Source organism: Panthera pardus, unplaced genomic scaffold, assembly GCF_024362965.1.
Source record: "Panthera pardus isolate Hobbes unplaced genomic scaffold, ASM2436296v1 HiC_scaffold_24, whole genome shotgun sequence".
Classification (NCBI taxonomy): Eukaryota; Metazoa; Chordata; class Mammalia; order Carnivora; family Felidae; genus Panthera; species Panthera pardus.
The window spans coordinates 134,528,335-134,554,165 of record NW_026526810.1 but is presented as its reverse complement, the minus strand read 5'-3'; the positions used below and the strand labels follow the sequence as shown (position 1 = coordinate 134,554,165).

The window sequence follows — 25,831 nt, the reverse complement described above, 5'->3', positions numbered from 1 at the left end:
CCAAGATGAAACAGGGAGAGGAAAATGAGTGGGGGGTGGGGGGAAGTGGACAGAACATCATTGAACTCTGGGATCCCATCAAGTGGCCTAATATACGTGTAATTGGAGACCCAGGGTCCAGGGGCAGGGGGGTAGGGAGAGAGGACAGAAAAACTATTTGAAGAAATAATGACCACAACGTTTTCTAAGTGTGAGAGTGTGATAATAATTATAAAACTACAGAACCAAGAATTTCAATGAACCCCTGGCAGGGGGGAAAGAAAGGAAGAAAACGACGCCAAACCATATAGAAGTCATATTCCTGAAAGCCCACAAACGCAAATAAAAGGTCTCATTATGTACAGAGATACAAAGATAAGAGTGACAACAGACTTCTTGTTGGACACAATCCAAGCCAAAGATACATGCAACGACATCTTTTTTGAAAGAAAAAGGCTGTCAACCTACAAATTAATACCCAGTGAAAGTATCTTTCAATCATGGAGGTAATATAAAGATTAGAGGAGACTCATCACCAGCAGACCAGCTCCAAATGGTAAAAGGAGTCCTTCAGTCAGAAGCAATAGGGTCACCGATGGAATCTGGATCTACACAAAGGAATGAAAAGCACTAGAAATGGTGATTATGTGGGTAAATACAAAAGTCCCCCCCCCCCCTTGTTTTGAAGCTCTCTTTTACCGGATACTTTACTGTTTAAAGGAGAAATGCTAACAATGTTTTGCGGAACTTGACAACATACGTCGAAGGAAAATGTCCAACAAAATAACCCAAAGTCACAAATGGGAAGAAATGGAAGTCTACTGGGGTAACGTTCTTTTATAATTCATGAAGTAATATAGTATTATTTGAAGGTAGAGTCTGATAAGTTAAAGACGTGTACCGTAAACTCTGAGGCACTAAACAGCAACAACACATACATGTACACAGCCAAGGAAGTATAGCTGATAAGCCAATAACAGGATAAGATGGAATAATAAATATTCCTCAATTGATCAAAATGTAGTCAGAAAATTAAGGAAAAGGGAACTAAGCACAGATGGGCCAAACACAAAATAAATATGAAGATAATAGATTTAGGGGCACCTGGATGGCTCAGTCGGTTAAGTGACCGACTTGATTTCGGCTCAGGTCATGATCTCACGTTTCGTGAGTTTGAGCCCCACATCGGGCTGTGCACTGGAGCTATAGAGCCTGCCTGGGATTCTTTCTCTCTCTCCCTCTCTCTCTGCCCCCCCCACCCCCACTCTCTCTCTCTCTCTCTCTTTCAAAATAAATAAATAAACATTTAAAAAAGATAATAGATTTAAACTCACTGTAATAATAATCATATTACATATAAATTATTTAAACTCGCCAATTAAAAAAGCAGAAGTTTTCAGATAGGATGAAAAGGCAAAGCCCAATTGTACAGTGTCTATAAGAAAGCTACTATAAATATAAAGGTTCAGATAGAATAACAGTAAGAATGCAGAAAGAGATATACTCTATTAGCTGTATTCAAAAGAAAGCCAGAGGTGCTATATTATTGTACAAAGAAGATTTAAGAGAAAGAATATTTCCAGGAATAAAGGAGATAATCTCATAATGATAAAGGGTTCAATTCCTCCTCAAGAGTTCATAACAATCCAGGTACCTGTGTGGCTCAGTCAGTTAAGCATCTGACTCTTAATTTCGGCTTAGGTCATGATCTCAAGGTTCATGAGTTCAAGCCCAGTGTCAGGCTCTGTGCTGACAGTGAGGAGCCTGCTTGGGATTCTCTCTCTCCCTCTCTCTCTGCTCCTCCCCCATGTGTGTTCTCTCTTTCTCTCTCTCACTCTCTTGTGCTCTCTTGCGCTCTCTAGCTCTCTCGCTCTCAAAATGAATAAAATAAGCTTTAAAAAAAAAAAGAGTTCATAACAACCTTAAATGCTTATGCACCTAATAACACAACTTCAAAATGCTTGATGCAAAAAGTGTACCACTACAAAGGGAAATAAACAAATCCACAGTTATTAATGGGAGATTTCAACACTATTTTCTCAATAATTAATAGAAGCAGACAAAATCAGTAAGAATATAGAAAATCTGAACAACACTTGACAATTTGTATTATACTCAACAATAGCAGAATACACATTCCTCTTAAGACACATAAAACATTTACCAATAAAGCATATTTTGGGCAATCAACAAGACTCAATAAATTTTAAAGGAGTGAAATACTATAAAGTATGTTTTTCTTTTTTTTAATTTTTTTAAATGTTCATTTTTGGCACACACAGAGAGAACATGAACAGGGGAGTGGCAGAGAGGGAGACACAGGATCCGAAGCAGGCTCCAGGCTCCGAGCTGTCAGCACAGAGCCCGACGCAGGGCTCAAACTCACAGACCGTGAGATCATGACCTGAGCCGAAGTTGGATGCTCAACTGACTGAGCCACCCAGGCGCCCCTAAAGTATGTTTTTCTATCACAATGGAATTAAATTAGAAATCAATAGCAGACAGATGCCTGGAAAATCACCAAACATTCGAACACTAAACAACACACTCCTAAATAAACCATGGGTCAAAGAAGAAATCACAGCAGAAATTAGAAAATATTTTAAACTGAATACAGTGAAAACACAATCTATATAAGTGTGTGGGATGAAGCGAAAGCAATGGTTGGAGGAAAAATTATAGCACTAAAGTTTGTATTCTAAAAGGAGAAAGGTAAAGGGGCGCCTGGGTGGCGCAGTCGGTTAAGCGTCCGACTTCAGCCAGGTCACGATCTCGCGGTCCGTGAGTTCGAGCCCCACGTCAGGCTCTGGGCTGATGGCTCGGAGCCTGGAGCCTGTTTCCGATTCTGTGTCTCCCTCTCTCTCTGCCCCTCCCCCGTTCATGCTCTGTCTCTCTCTGTCCCAAAAATAAATAAAAAACGTTGAAAAAAAATTTTTTAAAAAAATAAAAGGAGAAAGGTATCAATTAATGAGCTCAGTTTTTATCTTAAGACCCTAGAGAAAAGAAGAGAAAAACTCAAAGTGAGCAAGAGAAAGGAAGTTCTAAAGAGCAGAAATCAATGAAACAAACAACACTAAAACAGTAGAAAAATCAATGAAACCAAAAGATGATCTTTTTTTAATCCCAACATGGGGCTTTGAACTCATGACCCTGATACCAAGAGTTGCATGTTCTATTGACTGAGCAAGCCAGGCACCCCCAAAAGACGATTCTTTAAGAAGTCAGTAAAATTGATAAACCTCTAACCAGAATGATCGGGGGGGGGGGGGCGTGGGGAGAGAGAAAACATACATACAAAAACATACAATATCAGGGACAACAGAAGGAGACATCACTATAGATCCTACAGACACTGAAAAGATAACAAGCAAATATTTTGAACAAACTTATGCCAACAAATTCAATGACTTAGGTGAACTAGACAAATTTTCTGGAGCATACAACCTACTGAAGCTCTTTCAAGAATAAATAGATATCTGAATAGTCCCATGTTCATTAAATAAGTTACCTCTGGGGGCGTCTGGGGGGCTCAGTCAGTTAAGCAGCCAACTTCGGCTCAGGTCATGATTTCACAGTCTGTGGGTTCGAGCCCCGTGTCAGGCTCTGTGCTGACAGCTCAGAGCCTGGAGCCTGCTTCGGATTCTGTGTCTCCCTCTCTCTGCCCTCTCCTTGCTCGTATTCTGTCTCCCCCCCACCTCTCAAAAATAAATAAACATTAAAAAAAATAATAAGTTACGTCTGTAGTAAAAACCTTCCATAAAGAAAATCCCAGACTCAGCTGGCTTCTACCAAATTCTACCAAACACTTAAGGAAGAAATAATATCCATTCAAAAGAAACTCTTCCACAAAATGGAAGAGAAGGGAACCTTCCAGCTCATCTTTTGAGGCCAGCATTACCCTGATACCAAAAGTGCACAGCAATGTTATAGTAGAGACCTATAGACAGATACTCCTTGGGAACACACATATAAAAATTCTTAACAAAATATTTGCACATTATATCCAAATAAATATAAAAAGAATGGCATCATGTCAAAGTGAGGTTTAGCCCAGCAACATGAGATTGGTTTGACATTTGACAGTCAGTGTGATTCGGCATATTAACAGACTAAAAACATATATGACCATCTCAATAGGTGCAAAAACTTTTTGGACAAAATCCAGCTTCCATTCCTAACGAAGGCACAGTAAATTAAGAACAGAAAGGAACTTTCTCAACCTGATAAAGGGCGTCTAAGAAAAACATAATAGGAAGTTATGCTGAACAGCGAAAGATTCAATGTTTGCCCCCTAAGGCAGATAACAAAGTAAGTATGTCTCTGCCTTCCTATTCAGCTTTGCTGTGGAGGCCCCAGACAGTGCAACCAGGCAAGAAAGCAAAACAAAACAAAATGAAAGTTATATAGATTGTAAAGAAAAACTGCTCCTTCACACAGATGGCATCTATGTAGAAATTTCTAAGGAACTTACAAAAAAGCTATTATAGGGAGCCTGGGCGGCTCAGTCGGTTAAGCATCCAACTTCGGCTTAGGTCATGATCTCATGCTGACAGCTCAGAGCCTGGAGCCTGCTTTGGATTCTGCATCTCCCTCTCTCTCTGCCTCTCCCCCACTCACACTCTGTCTCTGTCTCTCTCAAAAATAAAATAAAAACACTTTTAAAATGCTATTAGAACGAATATGTGAGATTAGCAAGATTGCTAAACACAAAGTCATTGTATTTCTTTTTTTTTAAGTTTATTTATTTTTGAGAGAGAGAGAGAGAGAGAGAGAGAGAGAGAGAATCCCAAGCAGGCTCTGAGCTGCCAGCACAGAGCCCGATGCGGGGCTTGAACCCACAAACCGTGAGATCATGACCTGAGCCAAAATCATGGTCATTGTATTTCTATACACTAGCAACAGACAATTGGCTAGCAAAGGTTTCTCACCACAATTAACAATGATCAAACTGTTAACAAATGATCAACAAATGATCAAAGAAAAACTTGATAAAGTAGACCATAAAATTAAAAATTTAAACTTCCTCTTTGAAAGACACCTTTAGGAGAGTTGAAAGGCACGCGGAAGACCGGGAGAGAATATTTATAAAACGGTTCTCCGACAAAGAACTTGCGTCCAGTCCCAAAAACATCCAGCTAAGAAACAGGCAAAAGACTTGAACGGACACCTTACTAGGTCCCTCGCGTCATTAGTCATGAGGCAAAGGAGAATTGAAACCCCAATACGATGTCACTGCACACCTACTCTGAATGGCTAACGTTAAAAAGACTGACCATACCAAGTGTTGGCAAGAACGTGGAGCGGCTGGGTCCCTGGCGCTTCGCCGATGGGGACGTAAAGAGGTAGCGATCACTTTGGAAACCTCTCGGCAGCTTCTGAACAGGTTAGAGACACATCCACCGTAGGATCGAGCCGTCCCACTCGGAGAGATGAAAGCAACATGTCTCCACCAAGACCCGGACGCAAATGCCCATGAACAGGGGGGCTGGGTGGATAAATCGTAGCAGGGTCTTACTGCGGAATTCGACTCGGTAATAGACAGGAGGGAAATGCCAAGGCCTCACCCCCGAAAGGGAGAGAGAGAGAAACACACCGTGTGACTTCACCGATGTAAAACTCCAGAGGATGCAGCTTGACCCATCAGGGGAGAAGGCAGATCAGAGGTCGCCTGACAGCAAGGTGAAGCGACAGGCGGTTTTCCGAGGGGCGTGAGGAAGCGTTTGCCGCCGATGGCGACGTGCGTGATCTCGATTGTGGTGATGGTTTCGCGGGCGACCATATATGTCAAAACTTAGCAAATTGGGCGCTCTGTGCGAATTGAGCAGTTTACTGTAAGTTCTTTTGTCTCGATAAAGCTGCAAAAAAAAAAAAAAAAACCAGCACAAGGGGTTCCTTCCAGCAACTTCTTCCACACAGTTCCCGGGACTCAGTCACCCGGCGTCCCTGGCTGTGGGGACACTGGGGCAGGTCCTGCTGCTGTTGGGCTGTTACGGGGAGACACCGCAGGCGGCCACCAGAGCAGTCTCGGGGCCAGTGCCCTCCCAGGGACGGAGGCCAGGATGTCTGGGGTGCGGCCCAGAGTCCGGGTGGGAGTCTGTGCGGCCCCTGCCCTCCAGCCCAGCAAGGACGGATTTTGGATTTGCTCCCTTTGTCTCTGAGCTCCTAGCTTCCTGGACCGGAGTCTGGGAATCGCTGTAAACCCACGGAGCGTCCTCGCACTGCCAGGGGCCGAGCTGGGGCCTCCACAGTGCAGAGAAGGGGCGATTACGCCAGCTTGCAGAGGTGGAGACTGAGATTCTGAGCCACAGGTGGTCTTTCCTAGGGTAAGGATGTAGCTGAGACCCAAAGTAAGACGTGGTTGACTCCAGAGCCTGCGCTCTCTCTGCCCCCCAGGGGGGCTTGTTTGCAGCAAGAAGCAGGCAGTGAGTGAGTAGGGGTGGGGAGGGGTAGACATCCACATGGCCCTGAGGCCCGTCCTCAAGTCTGGAGGAGGCCACCTCGAGGAGGGGTGGGGTCCCGGAGGGGCAGTTCTACCAGTAAAAGCCCCCAAACCCTCAGGGAGGTACTCAGGTCCCGGGGGAACCCTGGAACCGGCGATCTCAAAACACCGGCTCTCCCTCCCAGCCAAATGCTTCCACAGGCGAAGCCCCCCACGACCCGGCCCCTCTAGTGCTGGGGCCCTCACTACCCCTCAATGTAACTTTTTGCCTTGCACCATCAAAACCTCTTTAGCCTGCCTCGGGTGACCAACTCAGCGTGGCTTCCCGGGACTGTCCCATTTTAAAGCTGAAAACTCCATGTCCTGGGACACCCCCCGCGGTCTTGGGCAAACCGGGTCCGTCACCCCACCCGTGCCCTAGTTACTGGCCCCGCTGGCCCCACAGGAGCACACCGGGCTCAGGGACCTCGGCTCTGGCACCACGCCCCCGGCACTCTCGGGTGGGGCGATTTGGCTGTGTTCACCCTGAGTCGGACCCCCTCGAGGTGGGGGGGGCCCTCCTGCACGGGGACCCTCCTCTTGGCTGGCCCTGTTTGTGATCAAGTGAGGCCGCTGGCTATGGGTCAGAGCTCAGACGCTGTGGCAGACAGACCTGGGTTCAAACCCCAGCCTCTACATCCTGAGCACCATCGTCTAAACCCCGTGCCTCAGTTTCCCCTTCTAAGGTGAGCTGAGACCCCCTTGCTCGCGGGGCTGCTACAAGGATCAGTGACAGGGGTGGGGGGGGTGCGCCTGGGTGGCTCAGTCGGTTAAGCATCCGACTTGGGCTCAGGTCACCATCTCGTGGTTCATGAGTTCGAGCCCCGTGTCGGGCTCCGTGCTGGCAGCCAGCTACAGATTCTGTCTCCCCCTCTCTCTGCCCCTCCCCTGCTCACACTCTTCTCTCTCCAAAACGAATAAACGTTAAAAAAAAAAAAAGGGATCAGTGTGCTTTTCATTTTGGTCTCTTGCTTTTGATGTGTGACACCCAGAGCGGATCCCCAGCCCCGGTTTGGGGGTCACCGGTGCAGAGTCGGGGGAAGATTGAAGGTCTGGCAAGAACCCTGGCCGCCCCAACCCCCCCAATCTTGGCCGCAGCGGTGTCCTTGCCCCCTGCGTGACTTTGAAGCTCGCTGCGGCCACAGTTCTGACCAGCCTCTGGATCGTTGCAGGCATGGGAACCGGTCGGAACACAGAGGCAACAGCAGAAACCATTTTCCTGCCCAGCGGAGTTTTCAACAAGGGCAGTGTGCTCCCGCTCCAGAGGCCTCGGCCCTGCCACCGTGTAGCCTCCTTGTGCGAGAAGCGCCTGGCACAGAGGGGTGACCCCAGCTTTGGGGTCCCCCAGTCATTTGGTCCCAGGATGGAGACTGCAAACTCCAGTTCGGCCCTCTGTCTCCTGGCTCACGGCGAGTAGCTTCTCAACAGCCAGGTGAGAGGGCAGAGTCCCACTCTACAGATGAGGAAACAGAGCCCAGAGAGGGGCACTGGTGGCAGACAGGGCCAGAACCAGGTCTCTTGGCTCCCAGGCCAGAGGCCTGGCCCTTGGCCATTTGCACACCTCAGGGAACTACAGCCGTATGCTGACGGGCACTGTCCTGGGGGACAGCCACGGGGGGTTCCCATGCGGGGCCAGTGTCTGGTTGAGAGAAGAGGGTTTAGAGCCATTGAGGAGGCGTTGAGGAAATCCCGTGTGTCCCAAGGGCCAGGAGATGGCGGTCTGGGTAGAGGTGAAGCAGGCAGACCCCTCTCCTTGGGCGCACCCCTCCATTCCAGGGGCCCAGGGCCCTTTCACATGAGCCCCTACTTCACTTCACTGGAGTTTTGCCTCCTGCTCTGAGCAGAGATAAGGGGAAAAGAGGCTGCGTGGGCATGCCTGGGGGTAAACAGAGACGCGGGGCAGCCCAGAAGAGACGTGAGGGGGCAGGAGGGCGCCGGCATTTGTCAAGAGTGTAAGACACATCAGAGACTCAGGGAAGCCCATGGAAGGACCTGAGTGCTGGATAGGAGGTCTCAGGCAGTAGGGAGCCACTGCAGGTTCTTGAGCAATACAGGGACGGACTGAGACAGGTACTGGGGGGTCCTGTCCAGGGCCCAGAACAGATGAAAGGCAGGTTTCAGAGTCGGGGGGCTAGCAGGAGGCTGCGGGGGCTTCCTGGAGAGAGGAGGACCCTCGCTGGGTGGGGACCACCCTCAGTTCCCACCCTGGGCCTGGCACACCGACTCGTCGCTGCTTTGGCCCCTGCCACCAACCCAGGCCACCCCAGGAGGTGCCAGGTGAGCGCACCAGGAGCTGGCGCTCAGCCTCCGGGCAGCCTGGCTTGTGGCCATCCCTGATCTCGGGCACTGCTTCTGGCCCTGTGCCTGCTCCTAAGCCTCTCTGCAGGACCGCCCTCCTACGACTTGCTGAAAGTCCACACACAACTGTGTTTGCGGGAGGTGAGGGGACAGGTGGGGTCCGGCAGGGTCTCTCTGTATTGAGGGAGGAAAACAGAACGGAGTCCTTCAGCATCACCAGCGGAGGAGTTGATCCGAGGGCCCGTGGTCTCCGGTGCCATGTTCATGGCCGTTCCCTGGTGTGGCCAGCCAGAGGGCCAAGGCTCTCCATCACGCTGAGGTCCAGTCCTGCAGCACTCCCATGTCACTTGTTCACTCGTTCGTCCACTCATTCATTCACTCGTTCGTTCAGCTAACATCGGTCCCCGACTTCGGCTGCCTCGGCTCTGGGTGATGGGCCACGGAAGGTTTTGGGGAGGCACCTGGAACCGGGGCCAGTCCCAGCTGCGGGGCCCACTATGTGGCAGAGAAGGAAAGCCCTGGGCGGTGACCCCCACTGAGGTCAGGGCAAAGCTTAGGGAAGCGCATGAAAACAGAACAGCTAGGGATCCGGGAGGGCTTCCTGGAGGAGGGGGTGCCTCCGTGAAGACGGGGCCTTTTGGAAGGCACGAGATGCTGAGGAGCAGCATGTGCAAATGTCCCCTGGAGGTCCTTCAGTGTGACTGTCCCCCTGATGTGAGACAGGCAGGCTGCCCGAGGGGACAGGCGCAGCGGAGACCCTTCAAGGACGCGGTTCCTGGCTCTGCCTGCCAGCGAGGGCAGGGCTGGTGACACGGGGCACTGATGTGGGTTCTGGAGAAGGACCCAGGAGAAATGATCAGCAGGAGGCCACAAGGAGCTGCTGTCGGTGTGTTCCAAACATCGCAAACATGGTCCTGCCTCGGGGCAGGGAGGCGTACCTTGGCTTTGTCAGGAAAAGCAAGGATAAGTTCACTGCAGCTCAGAATTATCTGGGTGGCTGTCCAACCATGGAGACTTCTTGAGAGGAAGGAAGGAAATTTCTCAGCACCCAGGTGGGCAAGCAGGAGCTAGACGTCCCCTTTAGGGTGACGTATTGATTCGTCTACAAGCCAGGCCAGTCCTCAGCAGTGAGCGGGGTGGGACAGGAGAACCAGCCCAGGTGGGGTGGCCAGCCTGGGGCGGTCTGGGAAGGCTTCCAAGAGGAGGCAACTTTTGAGAGATGAGATGAGGAGTCTCACAGGTGGACACTCCATGGAAGGGCATCTCAGGGTGAAGGGACAGCTTGTGCCAAGGCCCAGAGACGGTGGGGGCAGGGGGCGGGGACACTGACATTGTGGTTGGAGCACAATCCAGGGGCTGGGCTGCAGCTGGGGCCTGCTGAAGAAGGGCCCGAACTTAGCAGGAACATAGGAGTTCACCCACCCGGGGAGCCAAGGCCAGCTGGACCGGGACTAAGCGGAGGGGCTGCTGAAGAAGCCTGGGCCCCCAGATGTGACCTTATTCAACACCCGTCCACTCAGCGGGCGAGTCTGTCGGCACCAGAGTCGTATATTCGGTGGCAATGTTGCTCGGTGAGGCCGCCTCGGTGCCACCCCCTGCCCCGTGTCCCCCAGCATGCCCAGGGGCCAGGACAGAGGCCCCGTGCTCCACCCCCCAGACAGGACTCTGGACGCTGCCCTTCCCTACGGGCTACGAGAGGCCAAGAAGGGGGAACGGGACACTGGCGGATCTGTCTCAGACACGATACCGCGTCCTCTGGCGCCCAGGAGCACCCCCTCTTAGTGACCCGGCTTGCCTGCTTACGTGGCGAGTAAGCGTGCTCACGTGTTCTGTTGTGATACATACTTGAGAAATAACTTTACAGTGTTTGAGCCCAAGTCCGTTGCCCAGCCCGTGCCGGCCCCGCCTGGTCGAATGGCCTGGCACAGAGCACAGTCCCGCACAGAGGCTGCTGCCCCTTCCCACGGACAGGGCGCAGGCCGGGGCCACGGCCGGAAGTCGACCGTGGGTGGGGGTGCAGCCTCGTGTGAGGCAGGGAAGGGGGATCAGGGCTCTGCGTGGAGCCCTTGCTGGGGGGCGTCGACTCCCCCACTTGTCTATCAGTGAAATGGAGACCATTTGTGTCCTTTTGTTTCTGCCTTAGGTTGTCTCTCAGAAGCAGACACCGAATCCCGGATTCGGACGAAAGTGCTCCCAGGAGAAACGGGCAAGGCACGGGGGGGTGGGCAGCAGGATGGGGCGGGGGTCACTCGGGAGAAGTCCGGCCCTGGTCCTACAGGGCAGCCTGGAGGGGAAGTTGGAGCACCGGCAGGGGCGTGGGTCTCCTGAGCCCACGTGCCAAGAACCTTCCGGAGCTCCAGACTGAGGGAGGCAGAGCAGGGAAAGGAAGGCTGGGGCCTGGTCTGGGGCAACGTCACACTCAGCGACCCCCGGCCTGCCCCCTGCCCTGTCCACCTGGCCACACGACCAGAAGCCTGGCATCTTGCCAGCCTCCCCCAGTCCTCCCTCCTTCCATCGTTTTCGCAATCATTTGTTCACCCCCTCCCCCCTCCGGACAGGGGTGCACTCTCCAGCTGGGGAGATGGCTGTCCACACATAAACAAATACGTAAGTCAGGTGACACCGGAGAATATTTAGAGCCGCGAACAAAATAAAACCGGGAATGGAATCGAGAGATGGGGGTGGGGAGCGTGGCCAGCGTGGCCAACAGAGACCCACATGAGGGCAGGAAGCCACGTGGACAGGGGACCTACAAGCCCCGGGGCGTGGTTTCTACAGGCCTGCCACTTTTCTACCTCCCTCCCGCCAGGCAGCAGAAATCCCACCTCTTCCAGGAAGCCTGCCTGGATGCTGCTGAGGCTTTGGGCTCTGGCTACACAAGCTGCAGAGGCCTCCATGGACCAGCCGGTGTTGCAGGGACCTTCAGGTTGCACCCCTGGGTCTTCTCAGAGACACCTCGAGGCGGGTCTGATGGGAGGCAAAACTCGAATGGGGGTGACCACCGGACCAGATTGGGCAGGGTATTCAAATCCCAGCTCAGGCAAGAGACTTTGCCTCTCTGGACCTCAGTTTCCCCATCTGCCAAAGCAGGCTAGTGCCACCTCCCCCACAAGGTCATCACGGGGATTAACGGAGCCCCCCCCAATAGTGCCCCCCATCTTCTCTCCTGCCTATGGTGGCGAGCTGGGGAGAGGAGGGGGGACAGGGCTTGCAGGGTGCAGACAGAGGCAGAGGCGGTGCAGCGTAGGGGTGGGGCTCTCCAGGGGCCTTCCCAGGCAGGCCCAAGCTCAAGTGTGCAAGCTGCCTGAGCTGAGGCATGGGCCGCCCCCGCCCCACCCTGGCCTCCTCCGCCTCCCCAGCCATCTGCAACGTTGGCAGCAGCGCAGCCAGGGCGGACGGCGGACGTTCTGGCACCATCTGAACAGGACCAGAGTCTGGGCAGAAAACGTGGGTGGAGCCCCACGCCTACAGTCCGTCCACATGCCGCCATTACTGTTGTCCCCTTGGGGCCCCGGGGAGGGCAGGGACGTTAGGGCTGGCAGGTGGGGGGCATCAGCAGGCTGGGCTCCACCCCTACGTGTGGCCTCAGTGGCGTCAGAACGGGAGGGGGCGAGAGTGGAGACCCTAGAAGCCGCCCCTACTCGTGATGGGGAAACCAAGGCCGCAAACAAAGAGACCAGTCCCACAGAGAGCCTAAAACAGGGATCCGGAGAGCCGGCACCCAACCGCCCCCTCTTCCTTCTGGACCATAGGAGGCAAAAGGGCATCCCCTGAGGTTCACCCTTCTCTGGGGCCTGGAAAGCTCCCTGACCTCCCTTTCTCCATCTGTTACCCAATAATGTCCCCAGGGCCCGGGCTGGAGGAGATGGGACTTTGCCTAGAGACCAAACACCTCCTCCAAGGCACTTGGTTCTTCATTCACTGTCTCCTTTACTTTCCTGTCTCCCGTTGGTGGTTTTTCTTGCTTCCCTTTGCTACCAGCGCCTTTTTTCAGCACTGTTCTGTGCCTGAATGTAGCAACCTCCTCCCCAATTAACCGAGTGGCGTGGAATGCAAATATAAGACGGATGCTGGTGATGGTTGCACGACAGGGTGCATGCGCTTAATGCCACTGCCCTGGACCCTTAAAAATGGTCACAATGGTAAATATTATGTTCTGCATATTTTGCCACAACCAAAAATAGAGTAGTCATTGGCAGCATCTTTTAATCTGCCATGGGCTTGGGAATGATATCAACGAGTGTAAGCTGTGAGCCCTTAGTTCCCGAGTGAGGACAGGAGTAAAGTGCATGTGCTTTGTCACCTCTCTTTCCAACACACAGGATCCTTCCTGGCCTCCTCCTGCATTTCCCTGGGTTCATATGCTGGCCACGGCCGGGCTGGCTGGGCTGGCAGATTCGGGCGGCTGTCCCCAGGGAGCTCTGATGGCCTCAGAACGGAGGCTGGCTCTTGAGGAAGCGCCAGCCTGGCTTGGGCCATCAGAATCACCCTGCTCCATGTCTCCGGGAGGAGAGGGAGTGGTTCATCCCACACCCTGATTTCTCGGGGCCAGGACTGGGCCAGCCTGGGGTTCTGCTGGGCGAAGGGAGGGGTGTGCTCCACCTGGAGGTTCCCGGAGCAACACTGACCTTTCACAGGCTGCTTCTCCGTTCTGAGAGCTCAGGAAGTAAGGAAGCCCCTCCTCCATCACTTGGCTACCCTGACCCAGGGGCCGGGATTCCGCTGAGTAGGACGAAGGCGAGACAGGTACCTGCGGTGACCCGAGGGAGCCACTGAGGTGGGGAGGGTGGGGGGTGTGGCAGAGCAGGGGCGGGGAGAGGGGTAGCTTGGCGGGTCACGGGTCACGTCTTTTGCGCCCTTCCGCCCCCTCCCCCCCTCCTCCCCGGCGGCGCCGCAGGTTCTCCGTTGGTAAAATGTGAACTCCAGCAGCTCAGGAATTTGGCTTCCTGCCTTGAGGTCTTCCCAGGGCCCAGAGCAGGGCTGGTATACAGTAGGCGTCCAATAAATGCTGGGGGATTGAGTGAATGCGTGGATGAATGGGTCGGACAGGTCAGTACCTAGGGTTTCCCGGGCTTCAGGGTCCCTTCCCTCTTTCGCTCGGCGGCCCCCTCTTGCATTCGTTCCTCATTCATTCGTTCCTCCCGCACGCACGCACGGCACTCATTCATTCATGCGCCCAGCCATTCATGCCCGCACGCGTTCATTCATTCCCTGCCCCGCCGCCATTCCGTCCCCGGCTCCCGCGCCCCCGCTGCGCCCCCGCGCCCGGCGTCCGGCCCCCGCGCCCCCCGAGCGCGCCCCGGCCCGGCGCGGCGGGGTGGGGTGGGGGTGGGGGAGCCGCTGAATCAGCCGCGGCTGCGCGCGCGGGGCCGGGGCTGGCGGGGAGCCGGGCTGGGGGCGGGGGGCGGGCGCTCCCTGCGGGAAGCCGGGGGGTGGGGGAGCCCCGGCCGCGCCGGCTCCCGGCGCGCTCGGCCTCGGTGGGGAGGGCGGCGGGCCCCGAGCGCGGCGGCGGCGGCGGCGGCGGCGGCGGCGGCGGAGGCGAGCGGCGCGGCTGCCCCGGGGCCATGTGGACGGGCGGCCGGCGGCCGGGCCGGCTCCGCCGGGCGGTGAGTACCTGCGAGCGGGGCGGGCGCGGCGCGGGCACCGGCGGGGGGCGGGGCGGGCGCCACCCACGCCCGGGGCGGGCTCTGCACGGCACCCCTGCTCGGGCCGGGGCGGAGGAGGGGTGCGGGGAGCGGCTGTCCAGCCTCCTGTCCGCCGCCCGCGGCGCCCCCTCCGGTACCGGGGCGCCAGGGCTCCGCGGCGGGGGGCTTCGCTGGCCGGGGTCGGGTCGGGGGGAGGGGGGGGCCGGGCACCCCCGGGAGCCCGGCAGTCTCGGGGCGGGGCGGGGACTCGGCCTCCGCGCGCGTGGCTCTGCCCCTCCCCGCCCCTCCCCCTCGCCGGCCCGAGCGATCGCCCCCAGACCCGCGCGTCCCGGCCGGGGCGGGGGCCCGGGGCGGGGACAGGGGACAGGTAGCCGGGTGCCGGCAGGCCTCGTCCCGCCCTGCGTCAGGGGGCAGGGCCAGACCCGGCTCGGGGAGGCCGCCCCAGAGGCCCAGGAGCCGGAAGGAGGCCGGACCCCGGGGCCGGTTCCCTGAGCGTTCGCGGCGCGTGGGCGCGCGCCGAGCCCCGGACGCGCTCGGTCCTGCCCAGGACCTGCCGGGCAGGTGCTCACGTGGCCCTCAGTGACAAGCGGGGAAACTGAGGCCAGGGCCGCCCGGCTGGCGCTCCCACCCTCCCTGAACCCCGGCTGGTTGTTTGGGAATTTCTGCCCTAGCGCTTCCGCTTCCTGCCGGGTTTAGAGGTGTTTCCTTCCTCGTCTGTGCCCCACCCCATCCCCAGTGTGGCGCCTTTGGGGCAGGAACAGCGTGGGCGACCTCCTGGAGTCTCCCGAGCGGGCAGGATGGGAGAGAGTAGGCACCCAAGAGTGAGTGGGGGCGGCCCGGTGAGAGCGACTGCCACCTGCAGGGCCCGGGTCGTCCCCTCCGCCCTGTGCACAGCAGGGGTCAAGGCCTTGGGGCTCTGTGGGGCAGAGTCTCCCTGGGCCTGGCTCCTTCTGAGGTCCCAGTGCCCTCCAAATCCAAGCGCCCATAGGACAGGTCGCTTCCCTTCACTGGGCCCCAGTTCCACCACCCACCAGTCACAGCAAAGCCCCTTTCTATGCCCGGGGGTCAGTGAGGACCGTGGGAGAAAGCCCCTTGCGAACCATGGCGTGCCATCCAGGCAGGCCCAGTGTAGCACTGCCGGCTGGGGCAAGTGGCCGATGGGGGCGGCTCTGCCTGGCATCTGTGACGTGCAGGGCGGGGAGGCGGCAGCAAGGGCCCTGGCAGCGTCCCCGAAAACCCTTAATTTTCCCGACTCTCACTATAATCAGGGCGGCACAGCAAAGCAAGCACAGTGGCAGATGCGGCTTCTTCCCGGCTGCTCAGCACATTGGTGCCGGGCGCGGGCCGGCTGTGCCTCTGTGGAGGACCCTCCCCAGCTCCTGTCTCTTATTTATAGCCTCGCCAGCTCTGTGCTCTGCTTATCCTCAGAACCTGGAGCTGTTCGCACCTGGGATGCTGAGCAAGGCGGCTGAAGGCTGCCGGCCCGGAGACCGTCTTGTGGGATGGACTTTCCATGGGCTGAGGCGGGATGGGAGACATTTCCAGGTCTGGGAGGGAAGTGAGTCAGAAGCGGTGTGTTAGATGATTTCCCATTCACTTGCAGGGACTCTTGGGCCCGGCGTCTGGCCCACAGCAGTCGCTGTTAATGGAGCACCTACTACGTGCCAGGCCCAATCTCAGCATTTTCATGCATCATAGCCACTCTGAAGGAGCGCCCCTGCTCCTGCAGGCACAGTGCCACAAATAATATCTCACATCCCAGGAGGTGAGGTCCAAGGGCTGAGTCAGAGCTGAGCAGGTGAGGATAGTGCAGTGTCGGAGGTGCTGCATGGGTCGGGGCCTGGGGGGAAGAGGGGAGAGTGCCAGGATCGGAAGAGGCTCAGTCCTGCAGGAGTTTGGAGGTCAGGGGCATGGCCATGGGCAGGGTGAGGTGACTCCTCCCCTCAAAGCAGATAAAGATTCCCAGGGACAAACCCACGGGTGGGTGACCCTGAGGCTCACTTTGTTGGGTCTGGAATTGCCCTCAGCCTCCCTTCCTGGTTCCCCCTCCTGCCCCAGGGCTGGTCACCAGCCTGGTGGAGAGGCACGGATACGAAGCTGGAGTCTTGAGTTCACGTTCCTCCTCTGCCACTGATTTACTGTGGCAAGGCCCTGCCCCTCTCAGGGCCTCGGTGTCTAGGCACGACACCTATCACAGTCAAGGGAACGACTTCCGCCCCAAAGCAGGCCCCAGATGGTAGCTGTTGGGAGAAAAGCAGACCAGAGCTGTCTCTATTGATTCGGTATTATAGGATGAATGAATGCGTGAGTAAGTGATTGAGTTCTGTATTCACCTAGCATACTCCCCCCGTGCACCCACCTCTGCACCAGTGGAGAAGCAATTGTGGGGTGGGCCGCAGTGTGTGGACAGACAATGACGGGAAGCATAGAGCGGGACAGATGGGACAGCGGGATGCATGGATAGAAAGTAGAGGGGTAGGTGAGGGGGAGCAGAGATTGACGGACGGAAGTGGCAGCGTAGATGGGGACGGATGGGAACGGATGGAAGAATTGACAAGGATACGGGACTGGATGAACAGAACAGGACGTCAATGGATGGGTACATAAATGGACTGATAGGTAGGAAAATGAATTTCTGATGCATATGGCGAAACAGAGGAGTGGATGAAAGGATCGACAATGGATGGACAGATGTCAACAGAGGGATAGGTGGATAGAGGATGGACGGATACAGGATACGTCAGGATAGACAGATACAGCCATGTGGATTCTAAATGGATTAGTCCGTGCTCGCGTGCTGGGATAGGTGGATGGGTCCTTGAATGGTAAGAAGACGATGGCTGTGGGAATGAATGGATGCATGCAGGAAGCGTGAATGGATGGCTACATGAGTGTATGTTAATGAGTGCACAGATACAGGCGTAGAAGCGTGGATCGGCACACAGACGGACACAGGTCGATGGAGGGATGCGTCTGTGGCGGGGGCAGGCGGAGGCATGGGTACGGGATGCAAGGGACAAGGCTGGACACACGGATGAACGGATACAGGGACTAGAGGGTAGCAGACGGGTGAGTACGTGTCAGCAGATGACAGGTGCAGACACGGATGCACAAGCGGGCACGTGTGAATGGGTGCGTGGCTCTAGGGACGGATGGGTCGAAGGCTGGGTGGGTGGGTGGGTGATCTGGATTCCCTAGATGCCGGTGTCTTGTTCACAGAGCCCCGATTCCGTGATAGCGTAGCGGGAAGGCTGCAGGGCTGAAGCCCAAGGGGTCATTGGGCTTCTCCAATTATGTGTTGTGCGATGGAGTGGCTGTGTGGCCTCTTGTAAAGACAGGTGGCCAGCGGGGAGTCCTGCAGCGAACCCCTTGCCCAGGGAGACTTCCTGGGAGGCTTGGATGGCTCAAGTGCACAGCCCTTGTGAGGAAGAAAGGCTGGGACAGGATCCAGGGTGCAAACGCTGACGGCACAGAGCACGTGCGTGGATGCTGGAGACTCGAGACAGCTGAGGCCTGTGGCTGCCCTCTAGGGTTCTCAGGCCAGCAGGGAAACAGCCAGAAGCCATGCGATAGGATGGTTAAAGGCACGAGTATGAGAACTCTCAGCCCCACCCCCCCACAGCATCATCCATAAAAGAGCAATGGTAGTAGAAACTTCCGCACTGGCACGAGAGAGGCCCCAGGAAGGGGACAGCAGTCCTGCCAGTGTTTATTGCAGTACCTGGCCTATGGCAAGCCATGGCTGTTGACCAGTGACCCCTCAGAGCCCAAGTCCTCCGCCATGAAATGGGGTGGCAAGTCCTGGCTTGGGGGGTTGCTGTGAGAGTAAGTGAGGTAATGTTTGGAACCATTAGTGGATGTCCAATATGCTCTACCCATCCTGCATCCCATCGCTACGACAACGGGAACCTGCCTTAGGACAAGGTCTCCCCGCTCCGGCCCAGCGGGCACTGGGGAGCTGTGCCTCTCCTCTCTCCGAGCTCACAGAGGCCAGCTTCGCACCCGTGGGATCAGGGAGGGTCCAGGCAGTGGTGGGGGGGCGGAGGGGGTGCTGGAGAGGAAATGGTGAGCACTTGACCTCTGGGGTTCCCCTCCCGGGTCTGCTGTGTCCGAGGCGTGGGACCTTGGACAAGTCACTTTGCCCAGCTGAGACTCTGCTTCTTTGAGCATGAGAGCCCACAGCCGTCCCACCTCACAGGGCTGGGCGAGGATTTGGGCCATGCTGCAGGTGCGTGCCCGGCACGGAGCTTGGCACGTAGTAGAGACTCAAGAAGTGCGGCTGAAATAGATGAGTTGAGGAGCAGGGGCTGTCACGCCGGGAGCTGTGAGGCTCTTTCAGGAGAAGCAGCCCGGGCTGCTGAGAGGTGAGCAGGCCCAGGCTGCAAGCTTCGGCAGCTGGCAGCATCCTCTGGGGCCTCCGGCCCAGGCGGCAGAGAGCCAGTGGGTTGTTATGACAACGAGAACTTGTCTGATGCAGCCGGCAACTCTAGGAGAAGCTCAGAGGACCGACTGGCCAGAGCCCCTGGAACGCTCCTGCGATCGCACATACTTGGGAAACGACACATTAGAGCCCTGTGCTCACGAGTCCCGAGATCCTACCAGATGCCAGGCTCCGTGCTGGAGGCACCCAGCACCTGTGTTCTCACACCGCTTCCCACCGCTGCCCCCGAACTGGGCATCCACCTGCATGTGACGGTTAGGGGACATGACTTGCCCAAAGTCCTGTTGCGGGGGTTGGAGAGGGATTTGCCCTTGGATCTGCCGCCTCCCACTGGTGATGATGATGGCGATGGGGCAGGGGCTGGTCGGCTGTTGCTGGGGGGAGGTATCCAGGTGTGAAGGGGTGGCTGTCAGGGGACTGCAGGGATCGGGGGGGATGCTGTGACTTTCCTTAGAGCCTGAGATCCCTGCTCCCCCCAGTGCCCAGCCCAGCATGGGTGGTTCAGTGGTAGAATTCGCGCCTGCCCCAGTGCCCAGCCCAGAGGAAGTCCACTCTGGAACTGCTTGTTGAGCACCTACTATGTGCCTAGGCCTGTGCGGAGAGTGAGGATAGAGTGGAGCTTGCATTCTAAGAGGACACAGAGAGTGAATGATCACACACATACCCCTCGCAGCTGGGGGCTGTGTTATGAGAAGAGTAGGGACTACAAGAGGCTAACGCGAGGGGACCTGATCTGACCTGGGGGCTGCAAGGGGACAGGCTATTGACTGGGACCCTGAAGCTTAGATAGAAATTAGGTGATGAGACAAACGGGAAGAGGGGGGAGGGGGAATGATTCTGATGGTGGGAATAGCATGTGCAAAGGCCCTGAGGCCAGGTAGAGCTTAACACATCCAGGAACTTGATGGCAGTTCCAGGGGGGGTATCCAGGGTAGAAACGACACCTTGGTGTCTCTAGAAAAGACGCTGGACTGTCAGGGCCTTTCAGGGCATATGAATGTGTGACATCGTCTGGCCATTGATCTGGTCTGTGTTTTAAAGTTCGTACTGGGACGTTTGTGGGATGGACCAAGCTGGACCCGCTTCTGTGGAGCGGAGCTCACGGAGCTTTTCACATATTCAGTCATGGGTGCTGTGGACATTCAGAGAGGTGTCCAGCTGAGTCCGGAAAAGAAGGGGTCCCTAGCACTTGATGTGAGCCATCTAGGCACCACCAGCAGGGGCCCCAAGTTCATAGCCATGAGTAGGCCACCAAGGAGAGTCAAGGCCATGCTCTAAGCGATGCCACAAGCTCAGACGGTGATAGTGGCCACCAGCTGGCCCACCGAAGGCCTGGGGCTGCCACCCCCCCAGCGAGCCTTCCTCTGACTCATGTGGGTGCGTCCCGGGAAGAAATCCTGCCTCCCGGCTTCCTGAGATGCCAGAAGCAGGCCTATTTCCCTCCACACAAAGGAGGAAGTGCCCAGGCCTGGCTCTGGCCTTTCTGGGTTGATCTCCCCCCATTCTACTCCCCATTTAACTACACCCCGGGTCCCCGTGTGCCACTATCCCTCGCCTTATCCCCTGTGTATCATTGAGGGATTGCCCACAGCTGCTAGTGACAGAGGCTGGAAGTAACCATAGCTTAAATAAGACCGGGGTTATTTCTCTCAAGTTACAGCACCAGAGGCAGGTGGTCCAGGGCTGGTGTGATGACTCAGTGGTCATCAGGAACCCAGGTTCCTTTTGTCTTTCTGCTCCCCCACCCTTGGTGTATGGGTTCTGCCACAAGTTTGCCTCATGGTGCAAAATAGCTGCAATGGCTCCTCCCATCACTTCCATGTTCCAGTTAAGAAGCAGGAGGGTGGGGAATGGGAGCCAAAGAAGCCCGCGCAAGCTGCCTGACCCTCACCCAATAACTTCTGTTTGTATCTCCTTGGCTACCCCTGGCTGCAAAGGAGCCTGAGAAATGCAGTCTTTGAGCTGAGTATCTTGCCTCCCAGAATGAAATGAGTTCCTTACTAAGGACGAATGGGGGAACAGTGGGCAGCCAGCAGTGTCCATCATACCCTCCCAATTTGCCGGATCCATGGCGTTCCAATTCCCCCTTCTTCGGGCCCCGTGCTCAGTCTCACGGCCACTGTTAGGGTCGTCGCTGTGCCGCCTGCCTCTCCACACCCATGCGCCCGGCGCCACACCTGGCAGAGGAGATGAGGAGATGTTGTGGGGCCCAGCCCAGCCCCCTCCCCACACACAGCAGGTGCTCAGCCAGTGCAGGCTGCCTCCCCAGGCAAAAACAGAGCTCAGGACATGACCTTCTCTGTAGCACTCACTGAGCCCTGAAGCCCAGCTCCCACTTAGTGAGAATCAATTTAGGGGGTGGGAGCCCCTCCCCCCCCCCCCCCCCCCCCCCCCCCCCCCCCCCCCCCGCGACATCCCTGGATCGATGGGCAGGCGGGCATTGAGCTGATCGCTCTGGCCAATGGGAGATGGGCGGCCGTGACCCCCTCCCAAAAGAGGGCGTGGGGATCCCAGCCCCGTGGGAGGAGAGAAGTGGGGCTAGTGAGGTATTTGGAGAGGCTTGACCTTGGACTGACTACGGAGGATGCTCTCGGGGGCCAGCTCCCAGGCACAGGGCCCTGACCCCAGCAGCCCCAGGCAGGATGGCCGCAGCTCCCTCTTGGAGCCCGGGGCCAAAGCCACCAGGAAGGAAGCCTGCAGAGGGGACCTTCGAAGCCGCAAGCCAAGTCCCACTCTGGGCCGGAGCCGCGAGGGCCAGACGCGTTGCCCTGGCTGGGCGGGCCGGCTGGGCCAGGAGGGCACACAGGCGTCACCTGCCCTGCTGTCCACCCCAGAGCCCCCAGGCACGGGCAGCAAGGCCGCCGGGGGCCCCCTGGCCCGGCTGGGCCGCCGACGGGAGGCCAGGCTGCCCTTCTCCAGGTTCCTGGATGAGGTCACCGTACGAGTGCTGGACCCCGGGACCCTGGAGGCCTTCCGGGGGCCCAGAGGCCGCAGCCCGGAGCCCTCCCTGGGGGAGCGAGACCCAGGCCCGGCCCAGGAGCCCCTCCCCGGAGCTGCGGCCCCGGAGAAGACCCTGGCCCTGAGCCCTCCGCTCTCCCCAGAGGCGGCCCCCGAGGCTGCCAGCAGGGCGGGGGCTGGCCGGGCCGTGGAGACCGGTGGGTCTCGAGCAGGCAGCAGCAAGTGTGGAGGCCCAGCCGCCTCCCCCCGGAGGCCTCCAAGCCGGGTGAGTCTCAGCCTCAGCGCCCCGCCCGCGGGGCGGCCTGGCGGAGGTCTGCTGCGGTCCCCTCCCTCCTCACTGCATGTGCCTTCTCCCCGGGAGTCCCCGCTGACCCCTTCCAGCTCCCTCATCAGGCCGCTTTCATAATATCTGTAACAGGCAAGACCTTAAGAACCCAGCGAATGGGTCTCTACGGTGAAATTTCTGGCTTCGGGGCAGGCAGAAGAGTTGGGAACTGAGTGCGTGTGCGGCACGGTATTAATATCAGGCCCCCATGGGCAGAGCCCTCTGTGTCTCACCACGGGATTTCGTGATTGTCCCTTTGCACGTTTGAACCTCAGACACCTCCATGCAAGAATATGTCACCATCCTGTCGGAAAGATAGATGGGTCTGTGTTTTCACTAATTCCCCATTAAAATTTTTTTTAATGTTTTTACTTATTTTTGAGAGAGAGAGAGAGACAGAACACAAGCAGGGGAGAGGCAGAGAGAGAGGGAGACACGGAATCCGAAGCAGCCTCCAGGCTCTGAGCCGTCGGCACAGAGCCCGACGCGGGGCTCGAGCTCACGGACCGCGAGATCGTGACCAGAGCCGAAGTCAGATGCTCAACCGACTGAGCCACTCAGGCGCCCCTTGGCTCCTCATTTTTTTTTTTTTTTACAATGTTTATTTATTTTTGAGACAGAGAGAGAGAGATAGAGCATGAGCAGGGGAGGGGCAGAGAGAGAGGGAGACACAGAATCCAAAGCAGGCTCCAGGCTCCGAGCTGTCAGCACAGAGCCCGACGCAGGGCTCGAACTCACGGGCCGCGAGATCGTGACCTGAGCCGAAGTCAGATGCTCAACCGACTGAGCTACCAAGGCGCCCCCTTAATTCCCCATTTTATAGGTCACGTGGGGAGTCTGGGCTAGGACCGAGGTCTTCAAATCTAAATGCAGGTGTCCTTCTCAGCACCCCGGCACCGCCCTGCACACAATCAGGACACCCTGGCCTCACAGACGGGCGGAAAGACGTGAGACCCACTTAGCTGACCCGGGGACCGAGTTGTGCAGAGCAGTGCCCGTGCACTTGCACGCCCACCTTGGTGCCGACCTCTGTCCCCCAAACCGTCCGTGTCCCCTGGGGCCAGAGGGGCTTTTATGGGCTCTTGAGGACACGGCCCCATCCTGACTTCTCCGGGCCCAGGACCCAAGTGGGGGTCGCAGGGCCAGGTTGGCGGAGCTCACAGCCAGGCCCGTCCTAGGATGGTGTCTCTACAGGGAGAGGTTCCTTTAAAAACAAAATTCTGCGTGTTCTAACTCTTGATCCCAGGCCTCGGTGCACCCCCAGGAGGTTGGTGCCGTCATTAGGCTCCCCGCATCCAGAAGAGGAAACTGAGTCTCAGAGAGGCCACGCGGAGGAGTCAGGGTTGGGCGCAGGCAGGCTTAACCTCCCCCTCTGCCCCCTGCTCTTTGGTGTTTCTTGCCCCCCAGCCAGCTGCCTTCTCCTCCCGGGGAGGGCCGGGAGCAGTGAGGCCACTAGTGAGTCCTGGGCATTTGCAGCCCTCCAGCCCTTGCCTTGGGGCCAGCTGCACCAGCTCAAGGATCCACGGGCTGCTGGTGACCTGGACAGGTCACCCGCCCTCACCCCTCCAGGCCTTGGCTTCCCCAGCCATGAAAAGGCAGGAATGATCACGATTTTTCTCTTGCCTTGTCACAGGGAAAGCATCCAACAGGTACCTGACAAGCATCGGGACCCCCGCCTCCTCCACAAGGGCCTGGCAATCTGGGACCCCTGCCTCTGCGCCACTCTGAGCCCTGCACACGGCGCAGCCCTCGCTCTGGGGACACTGGGCCCCGGGGGAGCTCCGTGACGCCCAGGCCTCTGGAGGGTTCTGTCTCAAGGCTCTTCACACACGCCTCCCAGGACCGCCTGGTGGCACAGGGCTGCGGGGACCCGTCGGGGCCCAGCACTGGGTGCCAGGAGGCAGGGCTCCATCCTGAGGCCCTGCGAGGTTCCTTCCCGAGGGAGGGGGAGGGCGGTATCGGCCCTCCCCACCCCCACCCCCACCCCCAGGGCCGTATCGCGTGGTGAGCACCTGTTCTGGAACCCCGAACCCCTCCGCTACAGCCTCACATCAAGTACTCAAAATAGGCGGGTCAGAGAGGTACCGGGATCAGCCTGTTTCACAGACCAGGAGCAGGTTCAGAGAACGGAGCCGAGTTCGTGTCCTCACGGGCGTGTGGGGGCGGGAGGATCAGAGGTCATGGGTGCAGGTGCCTGGCACAGAGTAGGAGTTCAGTCACTGGCATGATGATGGTGACGAAGGTCGCGATGGTGGTTCCTCTGCTGTGTGTCTCCTGCCCTCCCAGCCTGGACAGGACTGTGTCCCCAGAACTGTTGCCAGGGTGGGGGTGGGGGGGGCTCCAGTCATTAACCTGAAATCCCTTTTTTGAGGCCAGTGCCCGGAGGTTTCACCATTAACACCTTCAGGGAGGGAGCTATAAACCAGGGGAGGGCCCTGGATTTTAGTCCTGCCTCTGTCCCGTCTGGTGAGTGGCCGTGGGTGACCCTGCTGCTCCCCTTCATTGTCTAGCAAGCAAGAAGCTCCTGCGGAAGGTCTCTGAGACCTCCTCTTCTCACTGTCCCCGGGCCCGAATGACAGTATGAGTGACTTAAGCCAGCCATTTCCTGTGGTCAGAAGACGAGAGTGGGAGGGCCAGAGTCAGGGTCAGGGTCAGGGTCATGGAAGGAGAGGCAGGCTGGGGCTCTGAAGGAGCCCGGGTGGGGTTGTAACCAGACCCCTGCTACCAGGCCTGGGAGTCCCCAGATCCTGTCCCAGGGGCTTTCCCACTGAGCGACCCAGACAAGTCATTCCAGACTCCGGGCCTCAGTCTCCCCAAGTTAAGCTGCCGGGTCCGTTAGGTGTGGATGGCGCCTCTCCCCAGCGGGGGAGCCCCCCCACCCTGAGGTGCCTCTTGGGGGTGGGGGGAGCTGCTTCCTAGCTCCCCAACTGTTGCCACGTGGGAATGTGGGCCGGAGTTGCCAGATCTTGCAAATTTTCAGTAGAAGCCAAAAATATGGAATTTAAAATGTAAACTCTCCCAATTTTTAAATGTTGGCTCAAATGTTTTTTAAAAAATTTTTAAAACCTCTTGCAGGCCAAATACAACATGCTGGTAAGCCAGATTTAGCTCTGGAGGCCAGCTTGCAGCCGCACACGGCTGGGAACCCGAGGCCCTGCCTGAGGCGACACGGAGCCCAGCCGGAGCCCAGCCGAGGGAAGGCGGGCAGGGTGGGAGGTAGGGCGGGGCGGCCCTCCTTCCAGGACCAGGGACAGGGACGCTCCCGGCCCCATCTGGGGACAGCAGCAAGGCCTGAGTTCCCCTCCCCAACCTGCTGGGTGACCTCTGGCAAGGGCCCACCCCTCTCCACCCCATCAGGTGAGGACAGGACAGCACGCAGCTCACCTCGGTCCTGCGCCTAAGGTGACCTGCTGCGTCCCCAGCACAGGCCAGCCCTGAGTGGGATGCTGAGGGACCCGGTCTGTGAGCGCTGTCCCCCCCCCCCCCGCCCCCCCACAGCTCCTGGAACCCCCGCCCTCATCCTAGCTCCCTCTGCTCCTTCTCGGTGTCCTTGGCCGCCTCTCCAGTGCTGCCTCCTCGCCGGCCACTCCCCCTCCAGGACCTGGGCCCCCCATGGTCCCCCCCACCCCTTCCACCTGCTCAGGCCCTCTGGGCACCTCTCCCACCTCCACCCCCTCCCCACAGGCCTGGATTTGGGCCGGTGGCAC

At 57.5% G+C, this 25,831-nt stretch overlaps 1 protein-coding gene across 3 annotated transcripts in view; it reads left to right on the top strand.

Annotated features, from left to right (window-relative positions):
- The first annotated feature begins 14,176 nt into the window (after positions 1–14,176).
- Positions 14,177–25,831, top strand: part of BEGAIN (brain enriched guanylate kinase associated) — a 45,300-nt gene continuing 33,645 nt past the window's right edge. For 2 of the 3 annotated variants that reach the window (XM_053889794.1, XM_053889792.1), the window contains exon 1: positions 14,189–14,361. In XM_053889794.1, the coding sequence (XP_053745769.1) occupies positions 14,320–14,361 (42 nt within the window). In that variant the 5' untranslated portion in view covers positions 14,189–14,319. Of the gene's footprint in view, positions 14,362–25,831 lie in introns of all 3 variants that reach the window. The other variant, XM_053889799.1, reaches the window with a different exon arrangement.